Raw genomic sequence first — 25,877 nt, 5'->3', positions numbered from 1 at the left:
CCCGTAAATTATTCAAGTGTTCAACTTCAGGTCTTTAAAAATTCGAATGGCTATACATTATTTAATTATAATGCTACAATAGATGTGTGCCGTTTTATGAACAAATCCTATGACCCAATTGCTATAATAATTTTTAGCATGTTTAAGGATTTTTCAAACTTTTTTCATCCCTGTCCAGTTGAAGTAAGGCCATTTTAGTGTCAACGTTGCCAAAATTACGTATTTTGTTCTATACCTTAATATTCTTTGTATTTTTTGCAGGGTGATGTGGTAATTAAAGACTTTTATTTGCGTTCAGAACTGCTCCCATTTCCCATTCCAACTGGGGATTATTTATTGATTGCCAGCTGGAATTTCAATAAGAAACCCCGAATGACTAAGCCCCAAATAGTTACTAAACATTATTTTGCATTTGTGGATGATGTGTAAAAACTGCTAACACTTGTAACTTTATTTAAAAAGGCACTTGTTGCATGTTAAAATAATAAATATTTACTTCCAAAAATCATAAACACAACATTACTCACCAACTCGAACATGTTCGAGCGTTTTACTAACGTGTTTTTTCAAAGTTAAATATCATTCGATAATTGCGCCAAAGAAATTATAATCGATTATTTTGTATTTTGTATTTTTTTTTTTTTTTTTGGCAGTGTTGTTTTTGTTTTCATGTGAGAAAGTCGTGGGTGATGCTTTTTCCGTTATTTTCCCGTTATATACCTGCAGAATGCTGATAACTCAGCTCGGTTGTTACAAGAATTGTTTATTAAGATTCGCACTCGTTCGTTTTTTGTATAATTAATGTATTTTTAATTGGCTAAAAGTGCGGGATTATACAAAAACTCCCCTCCTTAGGAAAATGTGAAAATGCTTTGCGCATTGCTGTTAAAGTTATCAAAATTGCAAAGCAACTAAATTTGAAGAGAAAATAATTCTCATAACAAGTGCTAAAATCAATTTTAAGTGTATTCAGTGGAAAAATAAAGAATTTTACATAAAATCAAATAAGAAAGAAAATAATTTCTTATTGGGTGAGTTATGGTTATTGTTGTTTTTGTTGCTGCCAGCTGTTTCGCCCTGTGTGTGTGTATTGGCAACTGCCCCTGGTGACGTCTATTTGAATGGCGGTGTGTGTGAGAGAGTGTGTTTTTGTATTTAGTTAAATTTAGCCACATATTTAACCAAATTCGAATTGAGTAAGAGAAGAACGTATTTTTACAATAAATTTTTAGTTGTTTTATAATCAAAAGAAAAATTTGTTTTTTTTTGGTCAATAGACAAGAATGAGCAAAAGAGACACCCCCTGCACCTGCGCGGGAGGTAAGCTTGCTTGGTCTCTTTCTCTCTTCACAAAGGCAAAATGGTGGTGGTTAAGGGTACCGTTAACAATTGCCGGTTGTTTTTGTTGTTGTAGAAGCCGGCGAAATGCCTTTTTTCGCCCGTTTCGAAAATTATGTAAAATTTTCATTTCGTTTGTCATTTTTAGCCAAACTTATCTATTTAGCTAGTGATTTATATGCATAATATACATATGTATGTATGTACATATATGTATGTATATGTATGTATGTACTTTTCACACAACGGGGACAGAGATAGCGACCGATCCCCGACGCCCAATGTCGTCGCGTTATCAACATATTTTTTGTACAATAAAACAAAATCAAGAAATCCCAAGCAAAACAAAGGCCGACATGCATAAATAATATTGTAAAACATATAGACATACATACATATGCATGTATCTATAATTTACATACATATGTATGATGTATGTACACACAAAGATTCATAACCAACTTATTTGAAATATCTATAACTATATATTTATAGTTTTATTCTGTTTATATAAAACAATAGAGTTTGGCTCATTTCGCATCGTTTCTGGTACCTTCTTCAAGGGTAAGTCCTTTGGAACAGTTTTTAATGCTGATAATAATAAAAAAAACTGCTGATTGAGAAAAGACAGTTGAAAAGAAATGAAAAAAAAAAAAAAACCACTAATTAGCATCGCCAATCGAACAGTCTGAGAGACTGAGAGAAAGACTTGAGAATTGTCTGGATTTCTTATCTGCAAATTATTTTATGGCCAGTTGCTAACAAAAATACGTCTAATGACCGTTAAATAAGCCAAAAGATAAGCAAAAAATCATCTGATCTTTTGAGAAAAGGTTCAAAGTAAATAAGTAAATAAATCTCACAACAAAAAGCTGTTGCATGCAACACCTGAGGCCAATAAACGCGCTTGACATTTGCTTTCCTTTCCTTTCCATTCTAAACTTTCCTTTCACGACAATTTGGCTATTTTTAAACAGTCGGTGTTGTTGTTGTGAGCATTCTCATTATTTCATATTTCAATTTGTGTTGTTGCCCCTTCGGTTTTTGTGCCCAACTGTCTAGTTGTTGCCCATCCGACCAACAACATCCCACAACATCTCACACCCACACACCGAAATGATGTCATCAGTCACATGTTTGGACGTGCGCCCAAAAACAAAAGGAAAACAAAAAGAAAATACAATTTCCTTTGAGGTGGCCAACAATTCTGATTTTCTGCCTGTGCGCAAATCGTGAAAATTTCTACAAACTGTTGAAATCAATGATGAATAATGACGATGATAATTGTTGGCTTCTCTTTATGCGACCAGCCAATTAGTTATGCTTGCATTACTTTCATATTAAGGGAAAATATTTTTCGTTCTTTCCTCCCCTCACCCACACAAACACCCCCACGCACACATAAATACGTTTGTATGTGTCTTATGACTCACACTTTGCTATCACTCAATCTATCATTTTTATTTAAAATGTCAGAACTCTTGGCTGTCCAGAACACTTAATTATCTCATCAGGCATAACTTTTCATTGGGACTATCATAAACATTTTGTTCAGTTTTTCGAATTAGCACACCATTTGATTTCAGTTCACGTGTTTATTTTATCCCAAATCGATGCCCAAACGATATGAAATTGTATTTAATGTAGGAAGGAAGAAAGCCCAATTTCATCCACCGATCTTACTCCTTAAAATTAATATCCAATCTATTCTTGAAGGATTTTCAAAAGAAATTTTCAAGATCTGATAATCAATCTAAAAGGACTGCAGTCTGTTGGATGGTCATAAATCAAAGGCATTTGATCTCAATAGAGTTTCTAAGTCAGCAAAAAGAAAAAATCGGATGGGGGAGTAAAAAGAATATGTCACAAATGACTAAAAGCTTAGCTGCAAAATGCAATATTTTATTATTGTTGTTGCTATTTGTGCTTTTATGAATTAAATATAATGTGAGTGACATCTCTCTCACTCTCACCATCATAAGGCACATGTGCTTCCGCTCCCATTCGCACCCCCTTTTGTTATTAGCATTTTTTTTTTACCCTACAAACTAAACTTATGTATATGGGTTAGAAATTAATTTAAATTTATTTATTTGATGCCTTGAAAATAAATACGCGTAGGTTACTTTATCATTGCCAGTCGAAAGAAAAATGTTAACTTTTTTATTGTTATTGTTTATGTTATAATTTATAACGATCCTTAAGATAATTCCAAATGAAAAAAAAAATGCAATTTAATCTGATAAGAAAATTTGCAAAAATACATAAACAAAAAGTATTTCAATTATTAACTAATTCTGTGTGGAATACTAAAGCTAAAAGAAGATGAAGAGTTTTCTATAAATAGTGTAACTGAAAGTCGTCTTATTGGATTCTCATTGGATTTTTTGTTTTCGTTTTCATTGCTGCAGAAAGTAAATGAACCCCAAGTGTGGCATCGTTGCACTGCAGCTCTCTCTCTCTCTCTGTGTCTCTGTTTTTGTGTTGTGCTCTCCCACCACATGAGTATGTCGTTCTCTCTCTCTCGCTCTGTTTCTCTCTTCGCCAATTAACGAAAGCAAAAAAATGCATTTTGCTTCGGTTTATTTTGGTACTGCATTCTTTTTGGTCGCATTTTCGTCTCTTTTGCAGTTTGTTTCGGTTCGGTTTGTTGTTGTTTCTCTTCAACTGGGTGCACCATTTGTTTCGTTTTTGTTGTTTGCTGTTTTGGCCAAGCCAATTTCATTTTTGGCAGTTTGGCAGTTGCATAAAATTGCAAAATTCCACTCTCTCGACCCGCTGCGCTCTTTGCTGTTGTTGTTGTTGTTGCTGCTGCAGCAGCTGAGTCTCCGTTGTTCTGTATTCAATTTGTTTCGGTTTTTCCTTTTCTTTTATTTCGTTGTATTTTTAGTGTTTCGGTGTTAATTTATCAAGCAACAACAAAGAACAAGTGAAAAAAAGGGAAATCAATATAAGAAAATAAAGCAATGAGAAAAAAAATAATAAAATAACAACACATAAGAGACAAGATGTCAATATCGAAATCGCTTATACTATATATATTCGTATATATACAGACATCTGTCTAAACCGTCTGCATATATGTATGTATATAGAGAAATTCTTCTATATATTCATCTCGTGTTAAGTTTGGTTTTGTGCGTGTTATGCAAACATTTTGTTTTTGTTTGCTTATAAGCGGGAAAGTTGTATTGTTCATCAATAATTAATAATAATTTCAAATAAAGTGTTTTCAATTTGTTAATAAATATAACAAATTTTTTTGGTAAATATTCAAACCGAAAATATTCAATTGACGTTTTGCTCCTTTTCGTTTGGCGTAATCTACATTTGGTACCAACATTTACTGAACTAGTTTCGAATTAACTTTAATAACTGCGAGAGCTATAATCAAAATGTGCAGTTTTGAAATGTTTCACCCATTTTCTGTGATACCCGAGGATAAGTACTTGCAAATTGGATAAAGTATTTCTGTTAACCTGATTTTAAATGTGTTTGATTCAAATTTACTTTTGTTTTGCTTTTCCCATCTACCATTTTGTCGCTTTCAATGGCTAATTTGCTGTCTGGGCCGACCTAGTACATGTTTTCGATAATAACGTATACGCACAGTGTGACAGCCAGTAACATTTAAAATAATGTTTCGATCATTGTAATAAATATGTAAATAATGGCATAAGTTGAAAACATATATTTTTGATAAGTTAACGTTCAAAACCTAAAAATTGTCAGCAAAATAACTGAATTAAACTCGTTGTCCATGCGAATAAAATTTCGTTGAAAAAGGTTTAAAATAAACCTAATAAATTTACTTTGTTTTTGAGTTATTTTCAAATGTGTATATGGTATCCCTTTAAAATTTCAACCATGAATTATTTAATATACATATATATTTATTATTATTATTAGTATCAGGATATAGTTGTTAGCTATAAACTTTGACGAAAACTATATTCTTACACTAGCCTGGCATTCACACCAGGATCCTGGTTTTTCCAGTTGCCTAATTGACTTGGCCACTTAGACTCCGAAGACTCCACATATGTATGTATATATGAATATTTTTGGTTTATAAATGAAATGTGGTTTCAAATACTTTCAGTCTCAAATTATTTAGCATGAACAGGGTAAACTCTTATCCACATTGATTCTACCGTGACTGCGGCAAGTGGCCAAGAGAAGTTGCGAAGAAATACATTAATAAATTCGTTATCATATATAATCTACTGATTTGAGTCCCCAAAAGCAACTTTATAATTCAGCCTATCCTTCTACTGAATATTTACCTAGTAAAAAAACAAATATGTTGCCTTAATTTTCAACTTTGTATGTATTTGGGATTTGCGCATTTGTAGATTTCTTTCTAATTGGTCGTCTTAGGCCTGGTACTACTGTAGCATCATCGTGAATTTGCCACTTGCTCAAATACTAATAAGTATAATTGTAGCTTTGAAAAATTCAAGTTCGTTCTGTTTTCAAATATTTATTGTGCATTTTGTTTTTTCACGGAGTTTTTGTTATTAAGTTCAATATATCAACTATTCCAAGCAGAAGTTTATCTTTTACCATTTTAGAGTCTAAAAAGAGCAAAGGAACAAAACACATAAAAAATTCTGTAAGCTGTAGAAATAATCTAAAAGTTACTTTTAATAATGTTTAAAACAATACACACAAGAGTGTGATTTTGAACGGTTAATTAATTGGAAAAATGTTGAAAAAGAAATAATTAAATTGTTTTGAAAAGAAAAACGTTTTTCATTTCATGTCGATTAATTGTCTCAGCGTGTCTTCTAATTAAAATAAGTAGAGTATTTTATGTGTGATTTTTGTTTCCAATTGTATATTCTTCGATGTTTCCTTCTAGTCAATTCGTTTTAATGGGTCTTGAAATAGAAAATCTCGAGTAGGGTAAAATTTATTGTATCTAATAGTAAACATTGTCTAGTAAATTCTAGTCCTAAAGTTCTGTTTCATCTTTGTTCATAATTATAACGTATTCTCATTGTTTGTGTATATCTCTTTATGTGTTTCTCATTAATTAGTGTTGTTATGATTCTAGGAATTCTTTGGTACACAAAATGGTTATAATTAGTCATCATAAATAAACAGAGACAAAAATATTATTAAGAATAAGGCCAAAGCGGTAAAAAGATGAAATCAAATGGAAGATGAATGGAAGAAGAGCACACAAAACGTTTCAATTGACAACGCGGAGCATTCAAAATAATAAATTATTACACATACGCCGCATTGTCGCGTGGCCATGCACGCTCTCTCTCTCTCTCTTTTTATTTAGCTTTCTCTCATTTGCATGGGATTCAGACATGGAAAAAAGTGTTGCATGCTTAGAAGGGTTCATAAAAGATTTCGCGTGCAAAGGCCCGAGAACTGAAGTTGGTCATTTCTATTGATTTTACACGCCCCCTCTCCTGTCCTCACTCTGTCACACTCTCTCTCTCTCTCTCTCTCTGTCTTCTTCCAAGTGTCGCTCTCTTACGTACTTTGCTTTATTTTCTTGCCGTCTCTTTCTTTCATTGCAGTTTAGTTTTGAGTTACTGAAATAGTGCAATGCACAGCAGCGCGGGTGGCGGTGGTGGCTATGAAGATGTGGCTGCTGCTCGCCGTGGGCGGTTTCGTGTCACATCGTCTAGCCCACAAGGACCGCCGGAAACGACATTGGGACGCTTTCGTCTAATACCCACATGTAAGTCAAATCAAAATGTTAAATAGAAAAGGAACAAACCCAATGAACAATCAATCTTGCTTTACAGCTAATTATGGCGCCATTTCGCCTATCTTGCAACGCGGTCGTTTTGCCGTCATACCCGAAGAGCCGCAGGCTAGTTCTCCGGCTTTGGGCACCCCGCCGCCTGCTGGTCGTAGCGGTGGTGCCGGTGAGGGCAGGGCAGAGGGACGTTCACCCTCACCTGAATGGGATTTCGACATCGAGCAGGTGAGTCGCATTTACTTTGGTTAGCGTAGTAGGAGTTTAAGAAAAGGTTGCTGCTGTGTGCGCTGGTGGCGTCACTTCGTGCGGCCTTTGTGCAATGCGCCATTTTTATTGATTTTGATTTGCCTCGGAGTTGGAGTTGTAGTGTGGGCCTCGGCCTGCTAGTGTTGGGGATGCCTGAAGGACAGGCTAGCATATGTTCAGCTAAGTTTGTTAACTAACCTTAAACTAATTTACCCCAAATCAACATATCAGTACTTACAGTTGTGTTCAAAAATATAGTAGCGCATCACCTTACAACACATACACTACATAAAAGAAAGTAGAGTAAATGTTTCAAGAGCATACTGTTTCCCTCTAGTTTTGAAAGTATATATTTCTTTTTTTTTATTATTAAATTTACCTTTCTATTTTCATAAAAGTCAATTTAATATTGAATTAAAATTTGAATTGCGAGGCTTATTGGAACCGATAACTAGTTCCCACCTGTTGCCGCTATTTACTCAAATAGTAGGTTTAAATGAGTAAACTATCGATTACTGTAATTCTGGCTTTTGCATTTTTCCAGTGTTGTCTTCGATAACTCTTTCGATAATTGCGCCACGCATCGATTGTTCATTTTTACGGCGAAGAGAGAGCGAATTCAAGAGAATCGCTCGATGTTGTCATTAAATGTTCGATGTTGACATCCAATGTTCGCAACATCGGTTGCAGTTCGACTCCGAGGTTCGAGTTCGATGTAATTTTGTCTTTCATTGTTTTTGTTTGTCTTTGCGGCGAGTGCGCAAATAGTTGGGGCGAATATTCATATTTTTAAAGGCGAATTCGTCACGCTGAGCGAATTGATTTCGCCATGTTGTTGTTTTTTTATTGTTGTTTTTGTTTTCAAAGAGAGCGGTTGTCGTGATGTGTTTTCCGTTATCCATTCGTGAAAAAAACGCTTAATAATACAACGTACTCTTGTCGTCGCTTTTCGCGTTGCAAATTCGTATGTTTTCGGTGGATACTTATTAAAATTAAATGTGAAAGCTTTTTTGGGCAAAGGAGCGGGCCCAATTTGTAAGGGCAGCGCAAAATAAATAAAAGAAAAAGGCGCGGAAAACGTCTATGTGGATAAATGTGTGTGTGTGTTTGTGTTTACCTGTTGATATCCTTTTTGGATAAAAAAGCAAAAAAATCTGTATACCCGCCTATATATATGGGTCAAAGTGTGTGCGTGTGTTTCTGTGTGTTGTGTGTCAATATTATTAACACATTTTTTTGTGATAAGCCAACTCTGCTTGGCGTACAAAGCTTTTAATTGTAAGCGAATACCAAAGCCAGAGAAATTGCTATTACAACTCCAATAAGCACAACAACAACAACAACCAGCAATGATAATAATAATCAGCAAAGACAACAATAACAACAATAGTTGCAAAATTCATTAAATTAATGCAAAAACAAAATTCTTGTATTGAATCAAAATCAGCTGCCTGTCGAAATCAGCTGTTGCTGCTCATATACATACATGTACAAAGTCTCTCTCATACACACATACTCACACAAAGATACATTCATACAAGCCAATGGCTAGCCTTTTTTTTTTTTTTATTGGAAATTTTCCATAGATCGCGACACTTTTATTTGTTGTTGGAGCAAATAATTAATTTTTATGTTTTCGTTTTTATTCACATTTTCTTAATTCTATTGACTGAAATCGTTGTTGTTATTGTTGTTGTGCTCACTTGTTGCCCAAGTGAAAAAAGAAATAAGAAAACAAAGTGTATATTATTTTTTAATCTAATCTTTCAACTATTATAATTCAATTTTAATCTGTATGTACGCCGACATCTGTACCTAACACAAAAAAAAAAAAAAAAATATATGTGTGTAAAAAAAATCCTCTTCAATGTGTTTGCTGTGTTTCAAAAGTGGCAAAAACAAGCTAATACACAATTCAATTAAGTAACACAAATTACAAAAACAACAAGTACCACAACAACAACAAAAAGAAAAAAAATATAGCAAACAGAATTGATTAAATACTCTTAATACAACAAAAAGGTTCGTTATTGACATTTATTTTACTCGTTTTTTTCCTGTTTTTATTTCTTATACATTTGATTAAAAGTTAATCATTATATTTTTCAATGCCTTACTTTCTTTTTGTGTTGATATGAAGAAGATTTATTTGTGTTTATTTCGTTGGTTTTTCCTTAAACACATTGAAATACAAAAGTCATTTGAAATTCTTTTTATTGTTTAGTTTAGAAATGTTATTTGTTTGTTCTTATTCGTTCTTATCTCTTAATGATTACACAAGTCGTGAAGAGAAGGCACTCCAATGGATTCGGTTAATACAATTTCTTTTAAACAAATTTACCTTTGCATAGACATAGAGAAGTCTAGCTGGGCTAAATCATAGATTTTGTTTATTAAATTAAATGTATCGATCAATAAAGGCGCAAAAAATCGCAAGGTTTTCCATTTTCTTAATACAAATGAAAAGTTCGCTTTCTTATTATGTGTTTACAAATATCATACGTACATATGTATGTATGTGTGTGTGTATACTTAACAATTGGTATACTCTTTAAACAAATAAGATATATTCATATACAAATTCATGTGGTATATATTGAAGTCATCGCAGACCATTAAGATTTCAAGATCCCTTATTTAGATGCTAAGGCAAGATTCTTAGTCTTCGATTTCTTTAGGTTAAGAGCTTTAACTGTTAAATTAATGTTTTAAAATTCAAACTTAAAAAAAGTATCAAAAGTTTTTTTTTTAATTTTACAACAATTTTTAAAGCAATAAATTTCGTTTCCTTTCTTTTTTTAAGTTTTTTTGAATATTATTTTAATGGAGTTTTAAAGATTTTACCCTATACTATATTCTAAAAAAAACAAAAATCTAAAATCTTATAAAATATATTCGGTTGTTTGGGAAAATTGAAAGATTTGAAACATTGTTTGACGTTGAAGCGGCATTTTTTGTGCAGAACGTCCTCGGGGTTTAGGTTAGGATCTTAGGATCTATACATTCACATACCTATATACATATAATCAATATAACCTTAAAATGAGATATTATTGACATGTCATCAATTCTGGTTTGGTCAATTTTACTGGGAATCCAAAATGAGAATATGTAGACCTGAATAATTAGTTACTTAACCAGTTTCACTTGAAAAAAAAGATGATACGTAACAAGCGTAAATAAAATGTTATAAATCAAATATATCTAAATATAGCATGTCATATATGTACATAGACGTAACTTTTAAGTGTGTTTTTGAAAAAACAATTTTCTACTCACTCAACCCTTTGCCATAAACTATAATTGAAGCTCACGTCTTTCATAAATTTCAGTTTTTCTCTCTTTGTTTGTAGAAACCAAGTCATAAAAGACTTTAAGGGCAAAACGAATATATTACCTCTTATTGTTAAAATTTCAATTTCCAAGACTGAAATTATGATCTAGATTTGTCTTTTTTAGACTTTCAATATTAAGAGATACTTTTTATATAAGATCTATTTGATATCTACCAGATCAAGAATATAAGTTATTAATTTCTAAAGGAAAATAAGTTTTTGAAAGTGTATGAAAATCAAAAGTTCTAATACTTTTTGTATACAATGTGCACGTAAATACAATAAATTTGTCTGTATTGAGTTGTATTGCAGCGATTGGCACGAGTTGTTTTCTAACAATTACCGTTAAACGGAATCTACATATACATACATATATATGTGTGTATATAGAATCGATCACATGGTTTTGCAAAAAGTAAATACACGAATAATTTTAACCCAGATGCCAGCCAGATATTGAAGCCATTTGGCCAGTAAACATACACGAAATGCTGATGCTCTATCGGAACAAGTCGACGGGTTGGAATTGAATTTTATTTGTTTATCTTAACAATTAGTTAGCCATAAATTGCCTTGGAAGGGTGCAGAAGGGGGGGAAGCAAGTGATGTGGTGGCAAAAAGCAGTTGAACATAAATAAATTTATATTAAAATTATTGTTTATTTGCATAGCCAGCTCGTTTCCAGCTTCTTTCCCATAATTATATAGTGATTACATTTAATTTGCCAAGTTGAATGAACCCTTTTGTTTAAGTCCATTCTGTTTGCTCAGATTTGGCGTGGCTTGGACAAAATCAATATTTTTTTTGTATTAAGAAAAATATTTACAAAATGTGCGCTCAAAATGGGGAAGAAAAAAATAAAGAAAATGTTGGTTTCAATTCTTCTACCTCGTATGTACAGTTGACTCAGAAGGGATATGAGTCATGGCATTGCTATGTTTAATGTTTTATTAATGACACAAATCGAATAATATAATGCGGATCATGGAAAAAGGAATCTTATTAACATGGAACAATCCATTTGTTGCTATCAGTAATTGACCGTAATGCACTTTGTTATTACTTTACAATAAGAATGACAAATGGTAGATCGAGGTGAAAACTCTAAGAGTTAGTCTCCAACGATCGCTAAATCTCCAAACTTCATGTTTAATGGATGCCAATTTTGAGTCTCTGCAAGTGACTGAGGTCCTTTCAAACCTTTCTAAAAGCTTGTATTGTAGTCTCTGGATGATCTGAGAGCTGGAACGTCCTGAAGTAATTCTTACGATACCAGGACATCAGGACATATCGGGGTAAAGAAGGTTTTGGTCAAATCTTAGAGTAAATCAACGATAGAGGTAAGTCTACAGAGATAGAGGTAGGGTACAGATAGATTTAACTAGTTCAATAGCTCAGGAGAGTCTCTTTTATCTACTGGAAGTTTGTGTATAAAGATGGAGAAGGAAGATTATTTACAAACTTAAAGAAAACCATTATATAACCCATTAATTTGGTTTACTCTTATATGAGCTTACAGATCAGTCGCTTAGCAAGGCTATCATTTGAGAGTTAGGTCTAAAGATGGCATAATCCTTCTATTCAGTTAAGGATCTACATTGGCTATCAGTTAGCTATTATGTAAAGATGATAGACAGAAGAAAGAGACACACAGAATTCTTAATACCTTTAAAGGTTTTTATTGTTTGTAATTTATCAACATTTTAATAATTAAGATTCTCAAAGTTGTTGCTTAAACATATAGAGAAAATAACTTCAATTACATGGTGAGGATATAAAGAAAAGTTAATTTGAAACCGATACTGTCATATCTTTCCATAGCGTATTATTTATATTCTCAATCGATTTCATTTTAAGATTCAATTGATGCAATTGCTGAAAGACATTATCGAATTTGGCATCAAAATGTTGCACCACCGACTTAAGTTCCTGCCGTAATTTATCGATTTCCATTTGATCCTGTGCATGTTGTAGATTTTGCGACTGTGACTCGAGGCTAACATATTCCACAGATGACGAGGATGCGGATGCGGAAGATGATTCCGATTCGGTTTCCGGTTCATTCAGACGATACATGCAGGCTATACCAAAAACATATTCACCCGGATAATCACTATCATATCGATCTGGTGTATAGGTAATGCCAAACGGGCGTATTAGAATATTCATTAGATTATTGAGATTATAGCAATTCCAATTGTTAGCATGCAAATAGAAATGTGTTAGGTGAGAGAGCTCCATAAAGGATTGTGGATCAATTTGACTGATATTATTCGAGGATATATTCAATTTTCGCAATTGTGGCATGCCCTTGAGGGCATCAATATCCAATTGCTGCTGTCCTGTGTTACTTATGTCAAGGTATTGCAGGGCCGGTGTCTGCCAATTCTCGGGCAAGTCACCCAATGCGGGATTATCGCCAACATCCAGATAACGTAAACGTGGCACTCGCGTCAATGAGGACAACTGTCCCAATGAGTTATTACGCAAAATCAAACGTTCCAGTATCTCTGGTTGAGCGAAGTAAAGCTCTCGCAAGCGATTATCACTTAAATCGACATTCGTCACCGAGCCATATAAATTGACACGGTCCAGTGAACAGTTCCGAGCACGCAAATCGCCGGCATTCAAATTCAATAGCAAAACATTCAGTTGATTATTGTGCGAGAGATCCACAGCTAAGAGTGGAGGTGAATTCGTGGAACGACGGAAGGCATTTTCCTCAATGGCACGCAAACGATTCGTATTCAAGTGGACGATCAATAGATGTGGATTCTGGCCGAATAGTTCATTGCCCAAGAAACTCAATTGATTATCAGATAAATCAATATGTTGTAATCTCTCCAAATCGTCAAATATTCCCACAGTTAATTCTGTTAAACGATTTCCACTTAAATCCAAATGTTGCAAGTTTCTCAAACCCTTAAAACTTTTGCCATTCAAGCGACTCAGTCGATTCCCGCGAAGAAATAGAAATTGCAATTCACTGGCATAGTTGAAAGTGCTCTCTTCGATCTCTTCAATATTATTTTCCGATAATAGTAAAATTCTCAAATTGTTGGCCATTAAGAAACTTTCCCATGTCACATGTTCCATTTCACAATTACGCATATCCAGCTCACTCAATTCCAGAGAATAGAACAAATGCAATGGAAATGTATTAAAGGTGGAATTTTGAAATATCAGGACATCTAAACGCGGTTGATTGCCCACCTCATAGGTATCACGATCCGGTGATATACGTACTGGGGTTTGTAAATCAAAAAAAGGCCACCTCATTCTCTTTATCGAATGTAAAACCACGACAACGTTTCACATTCTGTTGAGCCTCCACTAAAATACATTTATCGGCCATCGTCTCGACTTTAATCAAACGTTTGCTCATATCCACATCCTGTTGGACATAGTCCCCATCGTCATCCTGCTGTTGCTGTTGCTGATCATCATCATTAGCTTGAACCAGGGCCAAGAGCAAAGTTATTGCCACCGTATACACAAAATGTTTTTTTTGTTTAATCAACATTGTTCTTTCTACTCGTTGGCTCGTTCACGTTTCAATTGCAACTGAAAAGCGATCATGAAATTTGCCAAACGAATTACGAAGCGGAGATAAGCTCTATAATATTACTTTTTGTATATATAATTTTCGTATTCTATTCTATTCATGGTGTTTTGATTTCGCAAACACAAAAAAAAACACAGACACACAAACACAAAAAAAAACTCAAAACAAAAGCTCATGAAACACAAAACAAATAGAATTTTAAATGCTCTATTGAGAGTATAGAAAGATGGCCATTTCCATGCAAATTGGTTCTTGAATTTCTAAAGAGACTTTGTCTAATCCATTATTCGGTGATTCTGAAAATATATATTAATTATCAAAATTTGTATAGCTGTTTATGATTTCTTGCAAATTATTTTATCCATTTTTTATGTAGTTTTGATAAAAAATAAAGTCTTTATTATAAGCAATGTGGAAAACATAGAAGGAAATACTTTTATGAAATGTTTTGAGACTTGGCATTAATATTGGGTAAACATTGCTCATTATGCATGATCACTTTTATTGATTGAACATGTGCACTTATTCATTTTTTGGAATCGAATCAACTTACTCATCGCAATTGTTCACTTGTTCATTTTACTGATCAGTTGTTCAGTTTTATTGTTTAGTTGTTTACTGGCTCACTTTTCTGTTCAGTTGTTGAATTGCTCAATTGTTCATTAACTCAGTAGAGGCATTCTGAACATTCTTTTAACAATGATATCGTTTATTTTAATATTAAATATATTAAACGAAAACTGAGCAGTTCAAAAACGTTCTATATTGTAAATAATAAAACAACGAATTAAACTTTTGGCACATTTATTTCAGAAATACAGTAGAAAATTATTTTATTTACTTCAATGAACGATTTAATAAAGTTATAGTTTATAGTAAATAGATTTAGAAATACATATTTCGGGTTTTCCAAACACATACTCGATTAAAAAGTCCATGGACTCTCTCTGTTCATACTTAAGAGTAAATGAAAATATAGAAAATCAAAATTTATATTATAACTATACATCATCTTCCATGTATATAGTCATACAAATGTTCATATATATACAATATATACATTTATTGTTGTCATGTATTATAATTTCATTCATTGTTGTTGTTGTTGTTGCTGTGGATTTGGTCTAGCAGGTCAGGGAATTGCCACTAGCATTTAATTGAAGCCTCACATCCGCACCATATAATGGATTCTTTGAGTACAATGTCGTTTCAATGATTTCCCAATAACATATGGGCTTAGTCAGCCAGCTAGCCAGAGTCAGTTTGGCCCAAATCGAAAACAAAATCAAAAGCAAGTTCAAGTCAAGTCTTTACGAATACCAGAGTTTTCTTATCTTCCACTGATGTGTGTATGTATTTACCTAACATACACACACACACACACACACAAACATAAGAGAAAAACGAACAAAATGCTTTTGTTGATAAGGGAAAAGTAACAACAATATAAAATACTTATAATTATACTTTACCAGACATTCAGGCAAATCTTAACCTTAGAAGTTTTTTGAATTTATATAAGTCGGCATAACTTAGCACGAACTTTAGTTTGCCTTTTTAAACTAATTTAGAACGTAATAGTTTATGAAAAATGTTTGCGTTTCATTTCTTAATCAGTTTTCTTAAATGATTCATATGAGTTTTTGTTTGACAAAATGTTTCAATGATTAGAATAATGTACTATATACTATATATATATAAATCGGTAGCCCTTTGTGTGTTGTTAAATTAAACTGAGTCACTAAATGTTAATTTTCTGTTTTCTACACTCTATGGCAAAAGTACTTGTACATGGTTAATAGAATGAAAAATTTATGCAAATTTTATTCTCTCTCTGGCCAACTTGACAAAATCAAAAGAAAGCTTAATTGTTTCACAAATTTTGACAGCAAAATAAAGTAATATTCTTTACTGATGCATACTTTTCATATGGACTGTGAACAAATTTTCTGCCTCATTTTGCACGGCTTGTTTACGATTGTAAAATTTGATTTTGTTTACGTATGGATTTTATATTTTTACATATTTTTATATGTATAGTAAAAATATTGTTTTGTTTTTATTTTGGCATTTGTTCAACACAGAAGAGAGAAGAAAAGATCCCGGAAACTATGCAGATTTTATAGTTAAGCATCGAATTGTATATACCCTTTGTTGAAAAGTTGCCAAATAGAAAAGGGATTTGTTTTAGCCATCCAATTGAATATATCCTTTGTTTAAAAGTTGCCGAATGGAAATGAGATATGAGAAACAAACTAAATATTACTTTATTTTGAAATCTTTGAAGGACCTCCAAGTTTCGCTTCGAGCTTCGAGGATTACAAGTTGCTTATAAATTCTAAATGAACCTTTGCAAGGGTAACACAATATTTGTGTGCACAATAATTGGCTGTCGAAAGCATTTTACATATAGTAAACAAAAACCATTTTGCCGGCTGTTGTCACCCAAAAAAACAACAACAAAATCAAAAAAAAAAAGGTGTTAAGAAAAATTTTCCATAACAAAAATGCAAAAGTAATTTCTGTTTTCGAAAAAACACGTTCGACCAGCTTTTGATTTCGTTTTCGATTTTGTTAAATAAACTAACAAAAGAGAGCCTCAAAAAGTAAGCCAAAAATAATTTGTATGCAAACAAATTTATTTGCCAGTTGAATCTAATTAACTTGAAGCGGTAAGAACATTTTAAGCTAAAGTCTAAGTGGGTAAATAAATAATGGAATTTGTTTTTGTATAAATCATAATTGATCTACTATTACTATTACTAGTTATAATTGTCGCAGGGTAAATATACATACTATATGTATATACCGTGTATATGTATGTAGAAATAACTAAATTTTTCAGTTGGTTTGTTTGTTTGTTTGCTGACGATCAATTGAAACGGCATGACTTCGTTTAGCGATAAATTTTTGTTGTCTTTTTCTTGCCCCTCGTCTTTTCTTTTCAATTCAATTTGCCGCAATTACTTTGCATATACACAACACACACACACACATATATATATATATATATATATATATGTATATATATTCTATGTACCCCCATAAAGGGGCAGACTTTGTTCTCTTCGCTTGAACCGATTCGATACTCTCATTGTTTGGTTTTGCCCCTCAACTTGCTGCTCCCCGACATTCCCTCATATCCCTTTTGGCTGGGCAGCCAGCATTTAATTTAAATCAAATTTTCTTCAATAGTTTTGCTGTGTAAACAAATGCGTAGACTCAAATAAATACAACAAATAAGAATTTGTTGATATGAGTATGCATAAAGAATGTTATTTTTGCTTTGGTCGGCACATTTTTCCATTTACTTGAAGAATAATGGAACTCAACAAAACATGTAAAGTACATAGAATGAAAATCATACAAAACATCAAACAAAATAGAGTACAACCAAGTGCAAGTACTTATCCATTACTTTTGTCTGCCTTAAACCTTTTCATTCTGTTTTAGTTCATATAATATAAAAATAGGGATTATTAATCATTACAATAAATGTATTTAAGTCCTCTAAGAATAGTATTTTAGTAGGCAAATATACACTATATAAAGTATTTTCTTTCCATAACAATTGTCCTATCGATGTTTTCATTTGAGGATGAGGATTTAAATCTAGATGCTAATAGATACACTCCTGGTTACCTTCTGACTAATGTTATTGCATTTATGCTTCAAATCAAATGAAACCTTTTTCTAGAATCCCTTTTCTAGAATCCCCAACTTCACTTCCACTTATACCTACTTTCTCTCTGTTATATACATATTTTGTTTATTACATTATTCCACAGTCTTTAATAGTCAATGTATTAGCTACTCGACATTCATTCATTTCAATTCATACTCATTTGAATGTATTTGAACTTGCATTTGATTATATTGTTTGTTCGAGATAAAAGTAATCGAAATATAGTCAAACTTGGATACATATATTGGATAAAAGTTTTATCATATAACTCTCTCTGTTATCAATTTTTTCTTAGTCCCTTAGTAAGACCTATTAGGTTCATAAGTTCAATAGTTTTGTAGTCCTGGAAGGATCATAATATACATATATCATGAACGGATCGAAGGGGGTCAGCCCGGTGTTCTCGACATCCACCACTCTACATTCATCTCTTTATAGCTCCAAAATGTAGGTCTTGGACTTCTACTTCTAAATCTCTCACATGGATCCTAAATGCAGCGCATTAAAAAGTCTTCTATGGAAAATGTGGTTTTGTTATTTTAAGAGTATCAAACATTTTGAATTGAAATATAAATCAATTTTTTATGCCCAACATTAAATTTTTATGCGTTTATATCTTGAATCATAATGTGTTTCTTTCTGTTTCATTTAATAATAATGATAAATTTTCCCAAAGAGACCATAACAACAAAGTCTTGAGACTTTTGATTTGCCTTGGATTGAGTATATACATAAATGCATAAAGCAAATAAAGAGGAAACAGAAATCTAATGTGATTTTATGCCTGATCAGAGAAGAGACTCTATCTCAATTAAAATTTTTCTGCGTTGCTCCACTATTGCAATTCATTTGACAAGTATTAGTAATTAATTCATTACAAAGGAATTTCTTTATTCTTGCTTTCTTTGTTCTTATATATAGGAACAATGCATTTGGAAGTCATTATATTCAGCTTCGACTTGTTCATCCAGGGGTTCACACACCACTGCCTTGTCTTCAACATATAAATCGTAGTCATTATCTCTTAGGTAGATCTCGTGCATATCGTTGTGGAGAATGTTGAGATAACTCAGGTTCTTCAAGTGTGGTAACATGGTGGAGGAAAAGGTACTTGATATGCTCAATCGTTGCAATTGTTTGGGGAATATGGAGGACAATGGTGTTGTCGATAATTTATCCATGCCCGTTAAATCCAATTCAATCAGCTGAGTGGCATTCGAGAGAAAATCCAAATTCCTTAATTTCGTATTGGCCAAGTGCAATTGCCTCAAGACCTGAGCATGCTTCACTTTCAACATATCCAAATGGAAATTATCCTCCAGCTGAACATTGACAACATAACCATCCAGTTGGACTCTTTCCAAATCGCAATTGATGGCCCACAGCTCAGTTAGATTAACAGAGAGATGAAGATTTTTCAATGGCTTATTCTGCGATATGGTCAGAAGTTGCATATTCGATGGAAAGGCGTTTGGCGAAATCGCCCTCAGACGATTGTTGGCCAATTGAAGTCGTTTGAGTTGTGTTAGACTTGAAAATATTTGCGATGATAGATCTTCCAATAAATTGTCAGATAAATCCAATTCCTCTAGTCCTTCTTTGGCCAATGAAAAGGTCTCCTTGTCCAATTTGTCTATTAAATTGCCAGCCAAACTGATTTTCTTTAAAGCTTTTGCGTTTTCAAAACATTTTCGATCGATGCGCTTGACTTGACATTCCCAGACTAATAATTCCTCTAGATCGACAAGTGTGTGGAATATATTTAAAGGTAAATTTGTCAAATTAGAACTGTGCAGTAGAAGAGTTTTAGAGTCCTTTATATCCTTTGTGGCCTTTGCCATGAAGTAGGCCACTTGCGAACTGTTGGGATAATTGAGTCCTTCGCAAAAATATTCCTGACACTGCAAACTATTGATGGGAATCTCTTCAAGTGTCTCTGAATTTGCACTTCTGATGAGAAGCATCAAACACAAATTGATATAGAAAGGCAACGACAACATTTCGAGTCTAGCTTATAGATTTAACTAAAAATCAAATGTCTAAAACTCGTTCAAAGCTCAGAAAAGATGACCTTCAAAACGCAACCCTAAAATGTGAACAGGTCTTGAATTTGCTTTTGTTTTTGCTTCGTTTTGTTTTGTTTTGTTTTAAATTCACAATCAAGTCCACACCGCCTCGGCACCCGGTTCGAAGCTAATCAAAATTTATGATTGTACTCCATTGAATATTCGTGTCATTTATAGTTCTGCACGATAATTTAGTTTAAAGTTTTTTTTTTTTTTTTTTTTATCGATAAGCACGTTTTGAGGAAGAGAGAGGGTGAAAGAGAGAGAGTCAAATTTTGTTTCATAAAAAGTTTGTTTGTTCTTATGTTTTTGCTTTTTATTGTTTATGACATCTGGCTCTGTATCAGCCAGTGCCGCTGTCTGGTTGAGTGGCTACAGTGGGTCTAGGCTAAGGCCCGATAAGATCGCTACAAGGGGAAAAAATGCATCTTGACTGATGAGTGAATAATGTAAAAGATAATTTTGCCACTTAACTGGGTCAACTGGCCCCCTAGAAATAACTTTGAAAGTCCATCTGGTAATAGTTTTGGTTTAATAGAAGCCATTTGTCCATCTGCATGAATATTAAAACGTTTAGTAACACTTGAAGATGCTTTAATTAATCAATCCATTAATAGATATAAGGAGGAAATGTTTTGTATTGGCGACTTTTGCCTTTTAGAATTACTGTGTAGAATCGTTCGTTTCTTGAAAAATAGGATTGCAGCTCTAAAATATAAGGGAATAAGAATTCCAGTAACTTAATTCTTTTTTCTCCTTTTCTCAATGTTTAAAGTCACGATTCTTTACAAGAACTTTATAAATTTCGGTTCCTAAAGAATTATACAGGTTCTTTATACGATACAATGGAAAAAATCCCATGTTAATGGCACCAGTTAATGACTGTATGTCTGTCGAATTATCTGCCAAGATCATAAATTCCCAGACACTTTTAAAAAGTGATCTTTCTTGCGAACAACGTGAATCTAACTTGGTAAGAATCTTTGCCTAACTTGGTAAGAGGTGAATTATTGTGGCTTCAGCTCTCCGGAAGCTGAATAATGGAAATTCAAAGTAGCAACCAAGACATTTATTAATAAACTTAGTTAGTACGTACATATATAAGACCATAAAAAGAGCTTCGTTTTGAATGCAACAAGAAGTACCTATAATTTCCTTATTAATATTAAGTTTCCGTTTTTGAATCTAACAGTTAAATAAACATTAAATAATTAAAATATCATAGAATAACCATTAAGATAAAATGCAGCGAGTTTTTAATAGTTTATGGTCTGCCCAAGCAATATGTACATCGTAACTTAAAAAAATTATTATGCGCCCAAGTAAGTCTTTACAATTGCATTGCCATTTTGAGGACATTGGCCCAATAGAAGACAAACAATAGTAAAATGGAAAGCAATTTAGTTCATTTATTGCATTGTCTGACATGAGATGGCAGTTGTCGCCGAACGATTTCACCGTCGATCAGTGCGATTATTGGTGTCATGGTGACAGCAACGATCAGCAGAGCCAACCATTAGCAATATATAGATCACTCACCCAAGATGCCATTCAAGAGCGAGCTAGTCATGTGCATTGATCTGGGCCTAAACAAGTTTGGCGGATCTTTTCTAATTCGCTTTTATGTCATGTTTCTGTTTTTGTTTTTGTTTTCATTTTATTACTTTTGGATTGGACTACAGGTGCGCTGCTACAGAATAACAATAATCATATGATATGAACCGAATAAACTATAATTAATAGCGATCTTTGTGATGCGATAGATTGGCTCCAGGTAACGACGTTGTTATTGGTGGACTCTGTTCAATAGATTTGCTCTTATTCGATTCGATTTCATCGGCCACTTTGTTGGATTCTTTGATAATTTTCGGTGGCATGGTTATATCGAGACTATCGTATTGCTGATAAAATAAATAAGCCGTAGACATCAGACCCACCAGAGACATGGTGATGACCGTCCAACGTAGGCCTGAATTAAATTTTAGACCTCTGGGAAAGAAAAGCAAATGATAATGATGATTAAATGTATTAATGAGGTTTCTTTTTATTTTGTACTTACAAGAACAATGTATATTTCACCATATTGGTATAGGTCTTATTCAAATGAACTCCCTCTTCGACCCAAAATAGTGGGAGTATTAATTTTGGTAATTTCTGCATTGCTTCTATGCCCTCAACTGGTTCCATATCCAAACTGAATTGTAAACGTTTAGCAGCCTGAAATGGAGTACCAGACATCTACAAAGAGAGAAGATTGAGATTTATCGATCTGCCGATTCTATTCTACCTTTGCTCTTACCAATTCGAAGTCGATGTAGACTGCATGATCCTTCTCATTCGGATTAAGACCATCGACAGCTGCCACAAGTGTTGGATCTGCTTTATAGAAATGCGGCAATGAAGCTATCAATGGCCCACCCACACAGGGTGCCAAGTTCATTGTACCTCGGGGTGGACATGTATCCAAGTCCTCGGGATCATCGCAGAAACAATGCAGTTTCTCATCGGAACGTACATCACCCAAGTCCAAGTTATATCTCACTGCTGGCATACCATGATACGATGACTTACGTTGATACATGGCGCCCAAGGAGCGACAAATATCCGGTGTAAATGCCCAGAGACCAGCTTCACGCTTGAGACCCGGTGGAAAGACTGTCGAATCGGTGCCCACAAATTGATTACATTCATCACCAGGCCATGCATCCAATTCCGGTTCATCGGCAAACTTGACAACTTTGCCCAATTTCATATTGTTTTTGACCCCACGACAAACCGTAAAGCGTCCTGCATCCGAATGATTTGCCTAAGAGAAGGAATAGAAGTTTAAAAAAGACTTAAGAATTGTCCCATCCTCTTCTTACCTGTCCCATGAATGAGAATAGAAAGTGAGTTTGATTCATTTGCTTAGCCTGTTTCACTTCTCCTGTATAGAACACTGTACAAAGAGCCTTGGCAGCAAATTCCTCTGATGAGCAATCGACATCAAGGCCGCGGAAAAATATATCCATAAATTTACCACTATAGAAAGCTGATGCATCCGGAAATACCAATGTCAAAGCCTTGGAAATTAGTTCCATCATGGCGGCTCTCTCACGTTGCACCGTAATACCGATGGGCTGTCAAAATGTACAAACATTTCACATTACATTACATACTATATAAGTAAGTTCTATTTGAGTGGATATGTCTGTAATTGCATTTCATTTGCTATTCACTCAAGGAAAAAAATGAAAAACGAAAAACGTCTCTCTGTAATTCATTATATTTTCTCTTTGATAACTTAATTTCATTACAACAACGTGGGAACTTGGCTCAAGTGATTTGCATAATCTAACAATGGGGTCATTAGAGGTTCTTAAATGTGACTTGTCAAAGGGTTAGTGTGAGAATGAAATACGGAGAAATACTATAAAATTGTAGTTCCATTTAAAGCTTCTTTTTCAAAATTGAAAAACAAACATATAAACCTTAACAACATCCTTGAGTGATAATAGATAATAAGCTTAATTCTCATCTTAGCCTCTTACCTGCATTAAAGGATGTGGCAATGTTATAATTTCTTCACCAGTCAAAGGACTTGACGCCTCCTCGTTGAAAATGAAAGTATTCCGCATATTATAGGACACTGTATCCTCGACCACGTCATCAATCAAATCAAATTTATCCTTCCATTCGCTATGAAATATTCAAAAATATCAAAAAACTGAACAGATTGGCTTAAAAATTTACACACTCGAATACAAAGGGTCCGATTTCTTGAAGTTGTGGCCGTGCTCCTCGGGCTACTTCATCAGGATTGGTGACATTGAACACATAGATGTAGAAATGCAAGGGAAATGGAGTAGCTGACCAAAGATCTCGTATATCTGTGCCAGGTTTCAGGGTGACTTGCTATCAAACAATCCAAAAGTATTAAAATGTTTAAACCAGGACACACAGGCATACACAAACACACACAAACACACACCTTTGATATCATGAATTTTAGAATTTTGGGAAATATAACCCATCCAAAGATAATGCCAAATAATAGGCCACCTCCCGAGCCCATTAGCAGTTTCATTCGATGCACTTGCATTGTGTGAAAGTTAATACTAGTTATAGATTTCGAATTCTATGTGTATATCTATATATCTTCTAGCGTTTACTGGATACGTTCACAGTCGCGACGCAACTGAATTGTTCTGTCTCAATGCAAAACGCGAATCGTTCAAGCGAATACCAAATGGCATACGTGCGAATTTTATAATAGTCAACAGGCCGGAGAACTTCCAAGACATTAAAAACAAAAACAAAACGGCAATCTTAGACGCATGGCATTACTTATAAAAATCAATAATTGATTGTACATATATATAAAAAGATGTATATACATCTTCTGTTATGCAGTTGCCCAAATAAAATTCTTGTTTAACTTGTTCGAAAATTATAAATTCAGCCAACGATCTGTATGTCATATAATGATCTTTTTCATCCCGAATATAGTTGAAAACCAATAAAAATGTTCTATCAAAAAGCAAAGGGAATCTAATGTATATATTTTTACAGATAAATTTCATTTTCATTTCAAAATACCCTGTCGATTCATTCGTGCATTACCTCCCACATGGTTCGGCCCCATTGCACATCTTTCTATATCTGCTACTTAGTTGTACTATGACCTTATCGGCGACACCTGGCTGGTATTCCATTATTATAGAAATGGCAGTTATTTAATTGTAGCAATTATTGATTCAAATAAAAACCTTACCATTGACCCAAAGTGTCGGTGGATGGCTAAATAATGCGTAGCAATTGAAAAAAAAAAAACACATTGTTAACATTTCAATACGCCAAGAATTGTTACCCCACTGGGCGTTGGCAAAGAGGTCGTTTGCAAGTCCTTAACAAAGTGCGTTTAAAAATAACATTTATTTAGCCCTCTAACTAATACTCTAGAATAATATGGTTAATTTAAAAAACGATAAACACTTTTAAGGACTTTACCACCAAAGAATCCTTAATTCATCTCTCAGGGTAATGCAGGTTGTCTGTTCTATCTTCAACAATCTTTACAATAAAACTTCAGAGTTCAAAGGGTATACAAATCTATCATTATGCTAAAACTAGTTGAGAATTGCACCTGAGTAAAACGAAAAGAGTTAGACAAAGCCTACAAAGTTCACCTCTTTGTGCATAAAACAACGAAAATTGTCTTTTGAGAGAATAAAGTCTAGATTTTTGTGGGTTAAACGTGCTACTTCTACTATGTATGTACTTCAAAAAATAAATATATTAAATTAAAATATTCCATATAAAAAATCGTAACATCTCAATATCGTAACCAATAAGAACGATACCGATTGTGTATTAATACTAATTGTGTAAATGGGCTTAATTTAAAACAGTTATAAATTGCATATTTGAAATTTGATTTCGAAAGGGACTTGGATATCTCCATATCATACGTTGTAACATTAAACCTAAGGATTAATGATAAAAATGAAAAAAATATTCTTTGTATCAAACAAAAAACATAAATTTGTTGGAACCTTAAATTATAGACAGTAACAAGCGAATATCGTTTCAATTGTCGTAATGGAAGGGATTGAACAAACAATGTTAGAGTTAGATCGTGTTTGTTTGTGAAACAGCAAAAATTTAGGGTATATAAATATTTGATTAATCTATTTGTTTCGTATGTTTAGAATATTTAAATCTTTAAACAGTATCCACTTATATTTTTGGGTTAAAGGATACATTATTTCATTGGGAGGACTAGTTTGTGTTGGATCTTTTGGCATTGTAGCTACTGCTGCTAGTTTACTTGGACGAATTTAATTGAAACAGAACTTAGACAATGCAGATTCTAATAAGGAACTCTAATTTTCTGCGATAATAAGGCATTGCTCATTCACCCTCTTAATTAATT

General features: G+C 33.5%; 4 protein-coding genes across 4 annotated transcripts in view; 1 reads left to right on the top strand and 3 right to left on the bottom strand.

Moving 5' to 3' along the window:
• Positions 1-9,141: 9,141 nt before the first annotated feature.
• The window catches only part of SNF4Agamma (SNF4/AMP-activated protein kinase gamma subunit), a 62,397-nt gene continuing 45,661 nt past the window's right edge, over positions 9,142-25,877 (top strand). Inside the window, 1 exon segment of the mRNA XM_068297982.1 lies at positions 9,142-9,334. The gene's annotated coding sequence lies outside the window, so the exon portion shown is untranslated.
• On the bottom strand, positions 12,304-14,200 carry cDIP (Common Dpr-interacting protein). The gene is given in 2 exon segments (XM_068296770.1): positions 12,304-13,914; positions 13,916-14,200. Coding segments are annotated over 2 exon segments (1,737 nt in total). The 5' UTR covers positions 14,171-14,200; the 3' UTR covers positions 12,304-12,432.
• Positions 18,809-19,861, bottom strand: LOC137582129 (P-granule-associated novel protein 1). The gene has a single exon (XM_068296572.1). It carries the CDS (start codon positions 19,859-19,861, stop codon positions 18,809-18,811), a length of 1,053 nt encoding a protein of 350 aa, XP_068152673.1.
• On the bottom strand, positions 21,595-24,126 carry Snmp1 (Sensory neuron membrane protein 1). Its single transcript, XM_068296355.1, has 7 exons — positions 23,934-24,126; positions 23,700-23,857; positions 23,494-23,641; positions 22,828-23,082; positions 22,263-22,769; positions 22,023-22,201; positions 21,595-21,952 (listed from the first exon to the last, which is right to left on the bottom strand). Exons 1-7 carry the CDS (start codon positions 24,042-24,044, stop codon positions 21,700-21,702), a joined length of 1,611 nt encoding a protein of 536 aa, XP_068152456.1. The 5' UTR covers positions 24,045-24,126; the 3' UTR covers positions 21,595-21,699.

The sequence above is a fragment of the Drosophila tropicalis genome, unplaced genomic scaffold, assembly GCF_018151085.1.
Source record: "Drosophila tropicalis isolate 14030-0801.00 unplaced genomic scaffold, ASM1815108v1 contig_859, whole genome shotgun sequence".
Lineage (NCBI taxonomy): Eukaryota > Metazoa > Arthropoda > Insecta > Diptera > Drosophilidae > Drosophila > Drosophila tropicalis.
Note: the sequence above shows the minus strand (reverse complement) of the source record. Positions and strands in the feature narration are given on the sequence as shown.

Bases quoted from the DNA above. Each gene is read 5' to 3' on its own strand.
- LOC137582129 (XM_068296572.1), bottom strand. From the start codon at position 19,861: ATGCTTCTCATCAGAAGTGCAAATTCAGAGACACTTGAAGAGATTCCC.
- Snmp1 (XM_068296355.1), bottom strand. From the start codon at position 24,044: ATGCAAGTGCATCGAATGAAACTGCTAATGGGCTCGGGAGGTGGCCTA. The intron at 23,083-23,493 runs GTAAGAGGCTAA...ACATTTTGACAG, and splicing joins TGCCACATCCTTTAATGCAG to CCCATCGGTATTACGGTGCA. The intron at 21,953-22,022 runs GTAAGTACAAAA...TTTCTTTCCCAG, and splicing joins GTGAAATATACATTGTTCTT to AGGTCTAAAATTTAATTCAG.